Raw genomic sequence first — 19139 nt, forward strand, 5'->3', positions numbered from 1 at the left:
TACTACTACTACTACTACTACTACTACTACTACTACTCTGCTGCTGCTGCTGCTGCTAGCTACTACTACTACTACTACTACTACTACTACTACTACTACTACTACTACTACTACTACCACCACTACTACTACTACTACTACAACTACTACTACTACTACTACTACTACTACTACTACTACTACTACTACTACTACTACTACTACTACTATTATTATTATCATTATTATTGTTGTTATTACTAATAATATTACTCGTATTATTATTATTATTATTATTATTATTATTATTATTATTATTATTATTATTATTATTATTATTATTATTATCATCATATTATTATTATTTTTATTACCATTATTATTATTTTTTTTACTATTATTATTATCATTATTATTATTATTATTATTATTTTTATTATTATTATTATTATTATTATTATTATTATTATTATTATTATTATTATATTATTATTATTATTATTATTATTATTATTATTATCATTGGTATTATTATCATCATCATTATCAATAATACTACATACAACTTCTATTTATTATACTACTGACCAGAATGTCATGAGCCTTGTAAGCGTCAGCCGCTCGTAGTTCTTCTGAGATTTGTTCATATTTGGCAAACTCAGCATTGACTTTGTGAACGTTGTTTTTGAACTTATCCATGTGGTCCTGAGAATTGTGGGAAGAATTGTTATTTTATAAATTTAACAAATGAATAAATATATAAATAAATAATAAATAAATAAATATATAAATCGTAATATCTATAGCGTACCTTTCTACCTTTCTCGGAAGCGCTTATACAAAGAGAATAAAAATTAACTTGTATATGGGATCATATAAATCAATCAATAAAATCACTCACAGAAGAACTGAAAAGAAGTACCTTGTCTTCAAAAAGGTTCTAAAGGAGAACATGGAATTACTGTGTCTGGTGTCTGCTGAAAGGGCAATCCACTCAGAGGGAGCAGAATGTGCGAAAGAACGTCGTGAAAAGTTTGACGTAGGAGTCAGTCCAAGTACAAGGAAGTAGATGAGCAGAGAGAGAGAGAGAGAGAGAGAGAGAGAGAGAGAGAGAGAGAGAGAGAGAGAGAGAGAGAGATGACAAGTAGTTGGGAGCAGTGCCATAATGCACTTAAACAGTAACAGGCAAGTTAATAAGCAATCCGTTTCTCCAAGGGAATCCAATTCAACGACTGCAAGACTGGAGTGATGTGATCTGACCATTTTGATTTCGTAACAATACGAGCAGCTTTAATTTGGATGAGCTTTATTTTGGAGCAACTGTATAAAGACAAGACTTAAACACGAACAGAAATAAGAAGAATCACAGTATATTAAACTTATGACAAAAATAATATAGAGAGAGATTTATCCTTCTATCTCTTATCTCTCACTTTCTATTCCCCCTTCTTCTCTTTAGTTAGGGAATTAAAAGAGACATATGAATCGATGGAAGATTAGATAGGTAGACATATAAATAACATAAATAGGTAGATGTATGTGTGTGTGTATATATATATATATATATATATATATATATATATATATATATATATATATATATATATATATATATATAGGTAGATGTGTGTATGGATTAATAAACAATAGATAGGCGGATAAAACTACTCGTATATTATAATGTATGATTCAGTTTCATAATGTGACGCAATTAAGTGGCAAGTTGCTAATTTCGTGTTTGATTCGGATCTTGCGGCGGATGAACAAATTTAAAAGAAATTATTTTTAGATAATGAAAAACATATGGTCTATACGATATTTCATGATAAAAGATGCTTGTCAAAAATTAATATCTGCCTCAGTCTTTTTTTCAATATTAGATTATTGTAACTCTTTACATTCGGGAACATCTTGTTTTGTCGACAAAGGGAAACCCGAAATGTCACATTATCTGTCTTGGTATTTTGACCATGTGTATAAATATGAAAATGAAACAAAGGAAAACTCCAAGAAACAAAAAAATAATTAAAAACAAAACAAAAGGATAAAAAATCCACAAAAGAAAAAGGGAAGAAAAATAACAATAATTAGAAATTTGATGTTGAACATTTGGATGATTAGAATCACATGTAATAGAAAATTATAGACTTTAAAACTGTTTCTCTTATTCTTCATTTTGAAAACAACATAGACACGATTAATATCATCAAATAGGATCGTCTATCTGATTGAACATGAAAACAAAACCACGAGACTATGTGCTCCCATTTTACCCATTAATTTGAATATTGCAAATAAAATAACTTGTAGCATGTAGGTCTAGGTAAGAATTTCTTTGACCGTCATCAATTGTAACAATAAGAAAAGGCGGTATGGAAAATAGAAACATTTTGTGTATAACAATGTATTTCTGCTTTTTTAAGTATCCATACGCTTGGAAAAATAATAAAAGACAGAAAAATCAATGAAACTAATTTTTTCAGTGCGAATGGATTTCTTACGTTATAAACTTGAATATTTAAATAGAGCAATGACAACTATACGTGTTCAAAACGCTTTACAATGGATCTAAAGCCAACAGCAACGTTTAATATATAGGATGAGATATGACGTCTGTAATTCTATACATTGCATTTTGTTTTCGACAGAGACATAGCTGTTAACGGCCAGATACCCATTTGACACTTGAGTACGGCGAGAGAATGTCAGTAAAGAGTCGTCTCCAAGGACTCAATTATACGCCGCTCAGGGTGGTACTCGAATTTAGGACCTTCCGATGAGAAGACAGTGTCATACCTTAATACCACATAGCCGCACGCACAATAAAGAAAACCTGACGTGACATAAGTAAAACTGATATATAAATAGACCGGGAAGGATAAAATGTTTAATAATTAACAAAACAGAAAAGATTATCGGACCAAAGCAATGAAAAGAAGGAACAAAATTGTGGTCATTCAGCTCATTGTTGTTGTTTTTAGCCAGCCATTTTGATTAGTAGTTCTCACTAAATTCTATGAATCAGACAATAAACCTTTAAGGTTACACATAGTTTTAAGGGTCGGTACGTTTTATCCGGCTGGCGGATGTTATGAGTTTTTATAACTAAACATCAAAAAACATCAAATAAATAAAGCAAAAATAAAAAGGTAACAAAAAACGGGCCCGAATATCGTGTTAGTAAACATAGTCATATCTACTACATTTAATAAATTATACCGTTTTAAAATCAACATTCGCTCTCGTCAACAACAACATTGCATTGAAACACAATTTGATCTGATGATTCATAATTTAACTCAATTTTCAGCGTCAAGCGCAACACGTCATATCACTGGACCAACACGGACGGTCACAAAAAGAGGTATTTGGGTAATTAGTTCTTACTAATTTTCCTCAAATAGACTCTAAAAATTAAAGGTTACACACTGTTTTGTTACTTGGTACGATTAATCTGGCGGGCGAGTAATTTACTTTGACAAATAACTTCAAAACGAATTTTTGTCTCAATTTTGACACATTTTATTTGTGAGAAAATCACATCAAAATCAACAGTCTAATTTTTACCGGCTGGAAGTATACATCGAATGAAAATGTTACTCGGCTCTTTGTTAGACCAACAGTTGGGTTTCTAGTTTTCACTAATTCTCTCAATTAGACAATAAAAGTTTAAGGTAATACATGGTTTTGTCAGTAAAGAGTCGTCCCCAAGGACTATTTTAGTAGTAGTATGATTGATCAGAGAACCAGCTGATATATCTCACCCTGATGTAATTAAAGCGTTCCTCTATTCTCTCAAAATCTTTCATGGCTTTTTCAAGACGGCTCCCAACCCGGCTGTTTTCAATTTCCAGCTCGTTGATACGGTACAACTGGCGTGAATCTCGAGTCTTCATGTTCTTTATTGTACGAGCCAGCTCTGTCACCTGCGGTAGACAAATTTATACGGAGCTACAAAACAAGAATGCTTAACCAATTAACTACCGTACTCGGGAAATACTCTTCTTTAAAAACGTGGCCAGAAAACTCATCTTTCTAATATCGAATTCGCGAAGTCCCAGGTTTGAGAGTTTTTGCCAAGATGAGTCATTTAAATCGATCGATATTTGAAAGACGAGTTTTCTGGCCAAATGTTTAATTACGAGTTTATTCCAGTCTAGGGCAGTTTACTGGCTAAAGGACATATTACATATTACAACGCTCTGTAAAATAATATTTTAAGTTTTATAAAGTTTTCCTGAATGTTCAAGTGCAGCAAATAAAAGTGTCTATCAGTGTTCTATCGGATTGACAAAGCCACACTTGTTGTTATTATGTCAGGCAGAAATTGTGAGAATTCTACTGAGCCGCCAAACATCAATAGATGCCGATAAGCCGAAATATTTATCTTTCCAGAGTAGAACTGAGAACATATGGTCTGAACATCATTATTGTTTTTAAAGACATTACGTTGTTTAAACTGTATACATTGTGCAATATAACAGTGTAATAGGGCAGAGAAGTCATGACTTCAAACCTTCTACTCTTCTGATTCGAAATTCCCTGGAAGTGTGTATGTATTCAATCATTCCAAGGATTAAAAATGAATAGGTCACATCTTGAATAATAGGGTAGCATACCTATTTTAGTAGCAGGAAGTATAGGCAGATTATTAGGATCATGAGACGTAAATGAGCGAGGATGGATGATCTTTATTGACAAACAGCTTATATTTAGACTGGAAAATAAATGTGCCATCGCTCTGAAACCCGGAGATCAATTACACAAGTTATGTATCCAGTCCTTCAAAAGATTGGTTTTACACTTCCAATGGGATTGGAACCCGTTTTATGACATCATAATAATTTGCACAACAAGGTCTAGACATTGTGATAAATGCTCAAAAACTTGACGGCCAGCCGATTTCCCTGATAGGCATAATATAATGGAGTTTGCGGTGAGAAGGGAGATTTACCTTGTCATCCATTTTGATGGCCATGTTTTGAGTGCGGTGCAGCTCTGTGGAGCTCAGCATGTTTTGGTTCTGAATTTCATCTACCTGTGAATAGATCGTAACATTCTCTGAATGTTCAACGAATTAAACCATTATACATACATCAAATGAATGAAGATGACGTCAGTCACATCTTTGTTTATAGTTTTAGGCCGCTATTTGGGTTATTATTTCTTATTGAATTCCCCGAATCAGACTACAATAGTTAGACTTACACACAGTTTTGTTAGTTGGTACGATGATGTCGCGGGCAGAATTAGTGACGCATACCTTTAAAAGGCATTTTTGTCTCAAATTTAGCATATTTTATCTGTGAGTAAATGACACTGAAATCAACATCCATTTGTTGACCGGATGGAAGTATACCTCGCACGAAGATGACATGAAGATGACATCACGAGGCTTTTTGTTAGACCACCAGTTGGGTTTTAAGTCTTCACTAGATTCTCTCAAACACACAATTAAAAGTTTATGATTGATCTATTTGGCAGTAAGGTAATAATAATAATAATAAAGCATATTTCTCTAGCGCCTTTCGTCGAAACCTCAAAACACTTTTTAGAAAAAGGACCTTGTTTACCCAGGTAACAATGATATTGCAAGTCCAAATCAACCAAAATATAAAAACAATTAGGAGCATATAACGGGCATCAAAAACATCATCAATACATAAGTCACATACAATACATTTAAAATTCAATTAAATAAATATTTTCTGAAAAGATATGTTTTCATTGGGGTTTTTTTTTGAAAATGCCTATTGAGCTCGAAAATCTCACAGATAGAGGGAGATCATTCCAAATCGTGGGTCCGAATTTCATAAAAGACCTATTGCCAAAATATTTAAGTTTAGTTTTAGGAGATGCTAACAATTTTAAATCTTGGGATCTAAGATTTCTCGGAGGTTGGAGTAAGTATTGAATGTAGAGAGGGACAGAAGACTCAAATACACCAAAGCAGACAAGGGCTATTTATTTTGTATTCAATTCTAGCCCGAAGTGGCAGCCAGTGGAGGGTTTCGATGTTGTCCTTTGTATCATCGTAATGAGATTTTACCAGGACTAACCTAGCCGCACAATTCTGTACTCTCTGGAGCTTGTTTATTTTGTTATCGGGGAGACAAGCGAGCAGTGAATTGCAGTAGTCAAGACGTGACAAGACCAAAGCAGAGACAATTATATTCAACGTGTTGAAAGGTAAAAAACTACCTCATCTGTGATATTCTACGGAGCTCATAGTACATAGTTCAGAAATAGAAATATCACAATCAAACAACGTGAGAATTTTACATACACGCATAGCATCTATAGATTGATATTATACTTGTGGACACAATTAGCGCAACGGGTTTGAATGTATTGATTCTAATCTATTGATATACTAGATTTTGCTTTTCATTACATATTGTTGGAAACAAAAGAAATCAATTAGTATATCGCATTTAACAATCTGATTTCAAACAATATATTTAAGCAACGTTTGAAAAAAAAAACAAAAAACGAAGATTACACAAAATAAGATTATTTTTTTTAAACGCCAATTTCAAGAATCCAGGCCACTGGCATAAGGGTATCAAATTGGTCAGCAAGAAAACGCTTGTTTCTTTGGGTGGTCAATCATAGAGAGGTTCAGCAAATCATAATTATCAAGGATCAGTTATCACGTATCTTGGTCTATAAATGATAAAGTTACTCTCAACATTACGGTGAGTTAAGCTGCCAATAGTTTTTAACATTTCCAATTTCTAATAAAATCAGGTTGTGTGTTTCATACGGCGAAGCAAGGTCATCATGTGCGCATGTGCAAAGCTAATTAGATATGAGTTTCAACTGGCTGTAATAATGGGGTAATAATGGTACTTTTTTAAATGGCCATAAAGAGCTATTACAACTTTTACCTTTTGGTTAAGGGAGGAATAAAATTGATACAATTCTTCATAATTGGTGTCCTTTTCAGGAGGTTTGGTTGTTGTAGCCAATGTGGTTGTAGGCTCAGTGGTGCTGGTGGTCGTCGTTGTTGTTGTTGTGGTGGTAGTGGATTGTTCTAGAGTTGTTGGTGTCGTTGTAGTGGGTGGCTCTGTTGTATTTGTTGTTGTTGTTGGTGAATGCGATGGTAATGTAGTCGTTAATAATGTTGTTTCTAATGTTGATGTCGTTGATGGTGATGATGATAATGTAGCATAATTGGTAGCATTTGTATCTGTCGTGGATGACTGATCAAAATGAGGCTTTAAGTTGACATCCTCTTCCTCTCCACTTCCTTCTTCTTTGCCAAACTGGGGATTGAATGAGTAAGAAACAATGCTAAAGCTGATGATAACTGTGATGATAATGATGATGATGATGATGATGATGATGATGATGATGATGATGATGATGATGATGATGATGATGATGATTATGCTGATGATCAAAATGATGATGATGATGATGATGGTGATCGTGATAATGATACTATTGATAATAATAGTGCTAAACTTATTGTATGTGTGTTTGTGTGAAAGTTTTGTAAAGCGCCGCTTTAATTGGATTCCTTGGTGTTTTTATTGTAGATTTTATTGTTGTCTTGATTAATATTTCTACCTCTAAGTCGTCTTTCACATTTTTGAAAGTCATAACACTTGTAACTTCAAACCTGCTAGTTAACATCTACTAAATAATAGTCTATTTAAAATATATTCTGCAACCAAACATTGATAGAACTCTTTGCAGACCATAAATCGAATTCCGCCACAATGCATCATCATCATCATCATCATCATCATCATCATCATCATCATCATCATCATCATCATCGTCGTCGTCTTGGTCGTCGTCGTGGTCGTCGTGGTCGTCGTGGTCGTCAATATCATCATCATCATGATCATCATCATCATTATCAGCATCATCGTCGTCGTCGTCGTCGTCGTTTTCGTCGTCATCGTCATCATGATCATGATCATGTCATCATTACCATCATAATAATCATTGTCACCAGAAAACACAAATCTAATCAAATTATTTAACCTGTCGACATCTTCTCACCACTTGCACACGAATAGTAATGTTTGGTGACGTCATCAGCGTTTCCTCGACACCATCTTTGATTTCTTCCTCCTCATCCTCCGTCAAATTGTCTTCCTCGTCGTTCTGTACCTTGTCCTCGTGTTTGTTCTCTGCCATTTCCAAGGTTGTCTTCTCAAGCTTCTCGATTCGTAACTCCTGGGACACCATGGCCGATCTAATGCCTGTGATATGACTGAACAAATAGATAGAATTATATTTGGCAGAGAAGACAGGAAAAATACATTTTAAAAAAAGTATTCCGACGTTAGGTGCCTTCAACAACATGGTTGAAATGCAAATAGGTGTCGACTGAAAATGGATGGTGTTTGTGTTGGTGTGTGAGTATGGAAATATGTAATAATAATAATAATAATAATAATAATAATAATAATAATAATAATAATAATAATAATAATAATAATAATAATAATAATAATAATAATAATAATAATAATTTTTAAATTAAAAAAATAATATAAGAAGAAGAAGAAGTTGGTGATAATGATAATGATAAAGATGATGATGATGACGATGATGATAATGTTGATGATGATGATGATGATGATGATGATGATGATGATGATGATGATGATGATGATGATGATGATGATGATGATGATGATAATGATGATGATGAATTGAATTAATGACGATCAATTGGAATGAGGGAAATAGCAAAATAAACAACTGTCTCTAATCGTCAACTAGCAGTGTCAAAATAATATAAATCCATCACAAATCTAGCTGACACAGTGTGACCCACCTCCTCAAGCCAGGATAAATGGCAGTATCACATCTCAAAAGTATTAGGTCTCAATTCTAACCAATAAATTCCTGTATAACATCATCAATACACATATTATAAAAAATGCCCAGAAATCTCGTTCTTCGATAGATATCGATCGATTTAAATGAGGTAAAAATACTCAAACCTGGGACCTCGATTAAAATCGATCGATATTTGAAGGAGTAGTTTTCTGGCCAATAAAAAATTACTTTATTAGGCCCATAGAGGAAATTTGACGTTACAGTCTATTCCAAGGGAAGAATAGGATAACCCAAGCTTCAGCCGCAGTTCAACGCCACAAACTGAGCTAGGGCGAGGTGACTTGCTCAAGGCCACACAGCAAAGCGGGTATTCGAACATGGTACATTTTGGATACGAAGCAAAGACCGTGCCGCTGAGCCACGTGTCTTTCTAGAGTGCGGCAGTTAACTGGTTGCTAAAGTAAAATGATTTTATAGAAAAAAAATATATTATAAACTTCAGTAAACTGTAATCATCTCAATTTCCGCAAGGCTTTGCAACTCATTTTAAACCTTGACCTAAAGACCTTATCAATATACTGGCTCAGAAAACATGGAATAGATTAATCAAACTATGCACCGATCTTTAACGAGAAAGCCTTTAATAATGCATCTTCACACTTAATAGGAATATCGCATTTTATGTCATAGCAGCAAAATTTTCCTGAAAGTTCTCGGGAAAAGATAATGAAACAGATTCCATAAACAGCTCAGCCAAGCTCAAGCAGGTTTTTAACAAAGATTGAAAGAAAATACTTTTCGCTTACTAATTGTAAAAAGTAGAGAAGGAAATAAAAACATGTGATCGAATGACAGCAGAAAGAAGTATGAATGTGTAAAAGTAACAGCAACAATACAAAACAAACCAACAAACGAATATTAAAAAAAAAACACCCACAAAAACACGCAGAAAAAACAAAAACAAAAAAAAAACACATATCACTGCGGAAAGTTAAATGATTATCAAGGTAATTATAAAAACGGAAAAAGACAAAAATATCAAACACAGAACGTTTCTGGCTCAAAAATAAACTTCAGCGAGCTAAAAAAAAAAAACCCAAAAAAAAAAGACAATACAAACATAAATGCATAACTTTAAAGACCAGATAGACAGCTTTTCCTTTGTCCGTGCCCAATGATGAATACTAAACATTAAAAACATGTAAATACGTACCATGCTATTTAAAACAGAATAAATCCGACTTACTTTTATTGCCAATTATAAGTGGGGCTGGACTTGTTTTATTCATTACTTATTGTATTGTGAAGGTTATATCCTTAGACAGCTATACGAGCCATTAATCATTGCTGTTAAATATTTCCATGTAATATGTAACGCGGAAATCATAGGGCTTGCAGACCTCTGAAAGTTAATTCTAATTAATAGAGCGATTCTGTGGGTGCGGGAGCTGACAATATAAGCAAAACGCTCGAGCAATGTGGAGAATTATTACATTTTTTTAAATTTTAAAATTTTGCCCCCACCTTAAATACCACAATACAGTCCCAAAGCCATAAAAATTTTAAAAGGCCTTTCACGCTATTTATAGTTTTCTGTCATTTCAATTCAAACCCAAATTTCTGGTTTATCTACAGCATACGAATCGGAAAATGAATTGTATCACGGGAGAAAGGGTACGTATTGTCATTAAGCAAATGGTTGATCGATAGATGACATCAGAATTTGTAAATTACGTCTAAAATCTCCGATATGGTAAATATGTGATGGGTTAATTAAAACAGTAGTAAAGTAAATACTATTTCAACATTTTGTCCTGAAAATTTGTTTAAATAGATCCAAAACTAATGGGCTTGATTGTTGTAAGTTTTCAGTCTTGCATTCTTTATTGGTTGGCGGCAACAGACTTATAAACTTTTCCAGTTTATACATTAGAAACCCATACTACCTACCGGAAAGAAATGTGGAAAGAAAGAAAGCACAAATCATTAGTAGGAGTAATTGGGATTTTTGTTGTTGTCCCTAAGTTGCAGCATTCATGCTAAGCTTTGTCATCATACCTAGAAAAAAAGCATTCATTTTGTCAGGAAAGATTCCATTAAAAAAAGTTTTAAAGATAGAAGAATGACGAATTCAGTTTTAAAGAAAAGTTTCCATTTTAGACAGCATATTCAACTAATTAAGACAAAAGACACGAAACGGACTAGCTACATTACCGAGTGAGATGTACGGAAATAGTTACGTGCACCAAAAAGCCTTTTTCATTTTGGTCCGAACTGCTTCACTTCATGTTTTCATGAATTAAAATTATCTCTGACGTGCCAAAACCCACCAAATTTGACGTCTATCTAGACACGTCCACGTTTAAATAGATCCTGAGTTTAAGGATTTTGATAAGAAGAGGATAATCTGATTCATCAATATTTAAAGTAAAAAATATTTATACAAAAATGAAAAAGGGCGTTTGATTGGGATGCAAATGGAGTGGTTTCAATGATAGAGTCTTTCACAAACAGTGTCTTCAATTAGTGAAGAAAGTAAAAGCTGCGAACAGGAAAGAGACAAAAAATAGTCGGATGTGTTCTTTTTACATCTTAGGTTACTTTAGGTTTGTATATTTATTTATAAATGTTTTTTTTATTGTTTTTTTTTTCATTTAGATAATAGACACCCGACAATAGCATTAGATGTTTAAAAAGACAAGTCAAAATGTCAATTCCCATGTGCCGTAAACTGTCGATCTGTCAGGACGTTCATTTGTTCGTCAAACATCGAAACTGCTATGAAACACAATAAAGTCAAATTGCAATTGTTTTCCCGGTGTCGAAGATAGTTTTGGGTATAATGAGTTTTCAAAGTTCCTGACACGACCCGGTCTTTACGCCACATGGGGACAGACTAGAGCCCACTCCAGTCTATGCTTGCGAGCCGACAGTATCAGTCTTCCAGATCATGAACATTTTCTCAATTTTTGGCACAAACGATATTAGAAATGGAAATGTAGTGTTTCATCTGGTCCTCCCTGAGTGAAACCATAGTGATCAATACACTGGAACTGGAAGACCATCTGATCAGACTGGTAAGCATATATTGAAGAAGACTATGGGATAGACACTTAATACTGAAAATAAGGTTTATTTTTAAACATTAATTTTTAAAATTATACGCACCGGCAATTTGTTGCCATCTGGGCATAATGTCTGACAAAGATATCGAAGAAAATAAAACAAACGTAATAAAAGCTTATTTATTCAATCAATTTTGACGTTTGATGGATTGATTGGATGGCATGAGGTAAAACAATTGAACCATCGTTGACTAATGGGTATTATACTATATATATCCTTCTTCTTCTTTCAGCTTATCCCGCGTTTTGCAGGGTTGCCATAATGAATGACACATCTCCATTTATCTCGGTTCTTCCTTCGCCCAGTTCTTTCATATCATCCCACCATCTAGTCTTTCTGCGTCCTTTTTCCTCTTTCCCGCTATTTGTAACTCCAATACTATCCTTCCCACGTAATCTCTCGTCTCTTTACATGTCCGAACTATTTCAATCTATCTTCTCTCATCTTTATTGATACATTCTTCACTACAGTCAACCTTCGAATTCGTTCATTTTTCACTTTATCTTGTCTTTTCCAGCCAAGTGACCATCTCAATATCCTCATTTCTGCCACCTCAAATTCTTTATCTTTTGTTGTTGTTGTAGCTGCTGTCTCTAGTCCATAAAACATTGTTGGTCTTACAACTGTTGTATATATTTCCCCTTCAACTTTGCGGATACTCTTTTGTCACTATAACTCCAGTTACCGTCTTCCAATTATTCAAGCCTGCCTGAATCCTCTTCTTAATATCCATCTCATTGTCCCCATCTCCTTGAATAGTTGTTCTTAAGTATTTGAATTGGTTTGTCTCTGGCACACCCTCTTCTCCTATATTTATTGGTGGTTCTTCTCTCTGTTGTCCGATACACAAATACTCTGTCTTCGATCTGCTTACCCTTAATCCCCTCCTTTCCAACACCCGTCTCCAACCCTCAATTTCCTTTTCCGCCTCACTTTTGCATCATTCAGAAGTACTACATCATGCGCATAATCATGTTCCATGGTGCCTCTCGCCGGATGGGGTCTGTTAGGACATCCATTATTATTGCAAACAGCAATGGGCTGAGAGCAGATCCCTGGTACGGTGTAATCCAACTCTTACATTAAAAGGATCAGTTGGGCCAACGGCTGTCCTTACCACTGTTTTGTTTCCTTTGTACACGTCTTGGATGACTTTGATATATTTCTCTGTGACCCCTTTTGCTCTTAGTACCACATTATATATATATATATATATATATATATATATATATATATATATATATATATATATATATATATATATATATATATATCACCGTATGTGCACATATTTGCACGGCTGATGATAACCGAAAGCAATTATGGGTTTGATTTAACATTGTTATAAAGTACAATGTTTTGCGTTGGTATGATAGCATTTCCATTACAAAAATGAGTCCATAATAATATTGGTTATCACGGTGGGGGGGGGGTCACTTCCGGCACTTTCGGTTTTTTCTTTGGGCAAGATTATAAACCCCCGATTTGCTCACTTGGACAATATGGGTGATTCCTGTTGACATCAGACATCTTGTTCGATGGATTATCTATATATTCCTTCAACATAGTATGCGATAATTGCTATCAATTTAATTTTGGGAATTGAGGCACCATCTTTGTTTTGTTGCGTCTCAGGGCATTTAAAGACTTAGACGTCTAATTAGTGTGCGCCTTGGCAACATGCCACAAGATAAGAAAAGAGCTTGCTCCTGTCAAAGATTCAAAATTTAAATATCAATAAGAATGTTAGATTATAGTGTTCGTGTTCTTGTATGTTTTTGTATACAAACGCCCGCGTTTGTATGTTGTGTGTGTGATTTGGTGTTTTATGAAAATATGTGTGTGTGTGTGTGTGTGTGTGTGTGTGTGTTTATATGTTTATATTTTACAATCGTTTAAATAGAATTTGGATGCCATGGAGTGGTAAAAGTTTAGATGTTGGCAAGAGATTATTTCTGTAAAGAACATTATTCCTTACAAATCTGAGGCAGATATTGACAAATCCAAAAAAAAAAGAAAACCCTTATCAAATTGTAAACACAGTAAACGTATTGACACAGTCTCCAATCTAATTGAACTCACCTTCCAACAAGGTTTTCAAACTGTACAAGTGACGGTAGGAGGACGTTTGTGACCATTTCGGACATCTTGGAGACCTGCTCGTCGCTCAAGGCTGAAAATATCTTCTTCATCTCGTTAACTCTTCGCATCTTTTTGTTCTGGAAATGTTTCCCTTTGGACATCCGTCTCTTGGCGATTCTACTTGCCCTTCTGAAAGCTCTATCTCCTCGATTACGAAATCTGGCCTTTCCGGCTTCTTCAGTCTTATTAAAATTCTTTCCTTCTTTTCTGGTTTCTAAACTATTTTGTCGTCTATCACCAGGACGTTTTGGTAAATCTCTTGAGCTGTTTGTCTGATTGCTTTGAGTTCTCTCAGATTCTGGTTCAATATCAGATCTATGACTGCGTTTGGTACGAATGTACCTAAAATCTAGATGAGAATCTAAATTATTTGCTCTACTTTGAATTTGTTTATTATCTAAAATTTTCATATTTCCCTTTGAAGATGACTTTAAAGTTGGTTTATCTATATCTAGAAAGTATGTCTCTGAGCCACCAAAATACTCTGCCATGCTAGATTGCAGTATCGTCTTTATTTCTTTAAGTCTATGCTGTTGAATAAATTTAAGTTGAGAATGGAAAGCTTCAAGATGTTTTTCGTCGGTTTTTGATATGTCCTTTGTTACGGAATAACGAGGATCTGAGTCTCTTTGATATCGAATCGATTGAGCTCTGTTATGATTAGGGAAATCCTCCATTGAATGTGTATCCGTGTCAAATGATATCACACTTGGAGTTGGTGGGTTAACGACTCTTTGAAATGATTTTTTATCCAGAAATCCTAAAAACCTAAAATTTTTGTCACCATATCCCAACGATACTTTTTCATTTTGGGAAATTTGAATATTTTTGGGGAGAAATTCATTTCTCTCCGATACACCGGATTCCGCCACAATAACTGATTGTTGACAACATTCATATTGTAAACTGAACACACTCCCTGTTGTCTTAAACAATAAAACTCCTAAAAGAATCGCATTGCTACATAACGCCACAACCAACGCTAATTTTAACAACTCTACATTCATCATGTTTGATAAGGAAAGAAAAACACAATACCTTGTCTCGAAACCACCATTCTGAAAATTATAAAACGAAAGATAGTTAAGTATCACAACTTCAAGCAACTTTAGTAAATCTCAAACTAGAAATTTACAAAAATAAAAAATAGCTAGTAATTAATCCAAAATACAAACTACGTCTTAGAATGTTTGACAATATAATCCAGGAGCTGCTTCGAGAAAAGCTGTATGAATTAATCTGAGAAATATCATTACACTTTTGAGTGATCTTAATATAAGAGCTATTTTTTAATCAGAGCAGTGGTGTGCTTGGTACTCAAGCAAAAAGCAATATAGAACAAAGTGGGATCGTAGACTGCTGAGTTAGTTGAGACTTCAGAAGTACGTAATAACATTAAACACTAAAGACTCATGACTGGAGCGTTATTATTATGATACAAACTCTCTTTTCCTGTCTGAAGTAGCAAAGGTCACAGGGTCAAGCCATGACATGAAATGTTGAAACATTAGACAATGATTATGGTGGTAGGGAAGGCACTTTGCTACCATACTAAATCGGTTATAACGACATTTTGAGGACAGTGTGCAAATTATCCTAGAACACCATTTTCAGCTTGCCTTGGTGTCGTACGATGGTTTAAGTGTTGCCGGTGTGTGGAATGTCCCAATTAGGTGTGGAATGCACCAAATACTCTATTTACTTCAACATGCTTTTATTTATAGCTTCAAACGAGGGCAAGACGAACGTTTTATATATATATATTTTTTATGTTGTGCTGAAGTTTAGGGGGAGGGGAAGAACTATAGTCCTTTAATTTTAATGTTATGTGTTACTGGTTTTATGAAGTAATGTATCTGAAATCTTCTTGCTTGTAATAAAAAAAAAGAATTAAATCACCTGTAATGATTTAAAGAAAATATACAAAAAATGGCAATTGCATGTAGCAGTAGTCCTTCACAGCCATAACACCCATGGAGCCGGAATTTATACAGGTTACCATAACATTAACCGAATATTAACCGAATAGCAATTTTAAAAGATACCCTTTATATAGAAAAACTTGCGTATAACAAATCAGGCATTTCCGCCTGATCCGATAGACCCAGCTACCAATCTCTGCTTGGTGAACATGATGGGGGAGGGAAAAGGTAAATCTTAACTGAACTGACCGATAACATCCATTTGCTTGTGAGGCTAGTGATCTACCAACCGAGTTATAGGACCGCAATAAATGAATAGTTCAAGAGTGTAGTAGAAAATAAAAGTACCACGAACAAACGACTCCCGTACAAAATGGAAATTTGATTCTATGCGTCTTGCTGAGGTGATAAATGAAACAATGCGAAGCGCAATGAGTATGGGAATGCTCTACTGGGTGATTAAAAAGTCCAGCCGGGGTTAATGTTTTGATTTGTATAAACTGAATAGAGATTACAACAAACTTTGGAATTTTAATTCAAACTATAGCTAACTGTACACCGAGAATTATATCAGGATGTCTCAAGTCAACTCCAACTCCGTGGCTCCCAACACTGAGCGACATTGCACCACCAAGTCTAAGACGACAATATGCTAATCAAAGGATGCATGATGCAAGAATTGACGAAGCCACAGACAACATTCCCATAAAATCAATAGTAAAGGGGGCACCTTCAACAACTAGAATTAAATCGAGAAGACCTTTCCACCTAACAAAAATGGCAGACTTCTGTGAGGAGGAAATCTGGAGAGAAATGTGGAACAGGGAAACACCAAAAGGAGGAAACATTAAAGATCCAACCAAAATAGTGCCTGCATTCAATAACGCCAGGAAATACTGGATTTCCTCAAATCGCCTCTTAACTGGACATGGCAGAACTGCATCAAATATGTGCAGATGGAAACTTGGAAACAGTGATACCTGCCAGAAATGTCAGGCAGCCCCAGAGACCAGCGATCACATCGCCCTCCACTGTCCAGTCACGAAACTTGATGGTGGCTACGAAACCATCCTTAGGGCGGAGGAAGACTTTAGAAGCTGGGTTGACGAAATACATTTGGAGGTGTAGCCATACGCTACTACTACTACTACTACTACTACTACTACTACTACTACTACTACTACTACTACTACTACTACTACTACTACTACTACTACTACTACTACTACTACTACTACTACTACTACTACTACTACTACTACTACTACTACTACTACTACTACTACTGTGTAGTTTGGAGACGATGACGCAAACTTTCCCATACTCTATCTAACCTCCCTAGTGTATAATGTTCAGTTACTATATATATATATATATATATATATATATATATATATATATATATATATATATATATATATATATATATCAAATCAAATGATTGAATCCCCCCCCCCCCCCCCCCGAAAAAAAGACGAAAAGACAAAGAAAACAACAACCAAAAGAAGAAGAAAACTACAGCTGAATGACGACACTTTCATTGATTCCATATAACTTATTTATAGAATGTGATTATAGAAATAAAATGTAATAATACGTGATCATTTACATAGGGCAATATCCACTAAACTCAAAGCGCTGTACAAGGTGGGTCCTATCTGTAGGATGAGGCATGACGCCTGCAAGGCGATATTAGAAATTCAGCTTACATAGTTAACGCTGTTGACGACCAGGTACTCATTTTACACCCGAGTACGGCGAGAGAATGCGAGTAAAGAGCCTTTTCCAATGAGGAATCGATCCTAATGACATACCCACAAGACCACATACCCTATGCTTTCTTTTTTCTCATACTATTATATTCAATAACTGGTCGTTATAGCCAGTTGTACGTTATATGCAATCAGGTCCAGAATGCCTCTCCAACATCGTGTTTTATGGCACCAAGACGTTGTCAGCGATAATAAACATAAAAGACGCCGAGATCCTTAATGCTTGTTGTCCCTACCAGACAACAATGCTTCAAAGTCCATTTAATAGATCTTCAAGTGTCAAATAGGTGCTTTTGGTAATTCTGCTAATGTGCATTACTGGCCATAAAAAACCCTAGTACGATTCCAAAGTAGCAATGTAGATATTGGTCACGTTCAATTGTTTGGATATTGAATATCAAAGACTCCTGATTACCTTTTACGGCCAAATTCAATACCTTTCATGGCATTCATTCTCACACATCTATGCTGATGATAACGAATAGCAGTAAACCTACCTGTATTTCCTCGTAGAAGAAGAATGATATTCGCTACTGCTTTCTTGGTGAAAACTGTTGGAATTTGTGTCTAGTTTGGTCTTCGATCTAACAACACCGTTTATGATTTAAAGTAGATCAAGCTAACACTAGCCGTGTGTACACAAAACAGCACTTTTTTTTCAAATTCTTGGCCTGAAAACTACTACCTTATTAAAGGATAAATGAAGATGACCCTCGACTTGTAACAAGTCTAAACCAGTCGCATCAGAGAAATTTTACATTTTGGACCGGGGTGGGGGGGGGGGGGGGGGGAGGTCGTCATCTTAATATTTTTAAAAAAGCAAAGTTACTAAATGAATATTGTAAAATTGTCACGAAGAGAATAATAGAAAAGATTAAAAGTCTATTATGGGTACATGATGATAAAAAATAATAAATAAATAATAATATATTCATATCTATTTATCTATTTACATGATGGTACATAAATTAAATGGTTTTATTTCATGTTTTATAATTGTTTTAATCAATGGAACAGGGAAACACCAAAAGGAGGAAACATCATTAAAGATCCAACCAAAAGAGTGCCTGCATTCAATAACGCCAGGAAATACTGGATTTCCTCAAATCGCCTCTTAACTGGACATGGCAGAACTGCATCAAATATGTGCAGATGGAAACTTGGAAACAGTGGTACCTGCCAGAAATGTCAGGCAGCCCCAGAGACCAGCGATCACATCGTCCTTCACTGTCCAGTCACGAAACTTGATGGTGGCTACGAAACCATCCTTAGGGCGGAGGAAGACTTTGGAAGCTGGGTTGACGAAATACATTTGGAGGGGTAGCCATACGCTACTACTACTACTACTACTACTACTACTACTACTACTACTACTACTACTATTATTACTACT

The 19139-nt window shown here is 34.9% G+C and overlaps 1 protein-coding gene across 3 annotated transcripts in view; it reads right to left on the minus strand.

Moving 5' to 3' along the window:
• The window catches only part of LOC144977241 (uncharacterized), a 16286-nt gene extending 850 nt beyond the window's left edge, over positions 1–15436 (minus strand). Inside the window, exons 1-8 of one of the 3 annotated variants that reach the window (XM_078922255.1) lie at positions 15309–15436; positions 13993–15110; positions 11953–11982; positions 7996–8209; positions 6870–7247; positions 4934–5017; positions 3744–3905; positions 568–684 (exon numbers count right to left, since the gene is read on the minus strand). In XM_078922255.1, coding sequence (XP_078778381.1) covers positions 568–684; positions 3744–3905; positions 4934–5017; positions 6870–7247; positions 7996–8209; positions 11953–11982; positions 13993–15062 — 2055 coding nt within the window. In that variant the 5' untranslated portion in view covers positions 15063–15110; positions 15309–15436. Of the gene's footprint in view, positions 1–567; positions 685–3743; positions 3906–4933; positions 5018–6869; positions 7248–7995; positions 8210–11952; positions 11983–13992 lie in introns of all 3 variants that reach the window. The other 2 variants (XM_078922254.1, XM_078922257.1) reach the window with 2 other exon arrangements.
• Positions 15437–19139: the final 3703 nt, after the last annotated feature.

This window comes from Berghia stephanieae, chromosome 7, assembly GCF_034508935.2.
Source record: "Berghia stephanieae isolate SIO BIC M18660-M18661 chromosome 7, UCSD_Bste_1.3, whole genome shotgun sequence".
In the NCBI taxonomy this organism is placed as follows: Eukaryota; Metazoa; Mollusca; class Gastropoda; order Nudibranchia; family Aeolidiidae; genus Berghia; species Berghia stephanieae.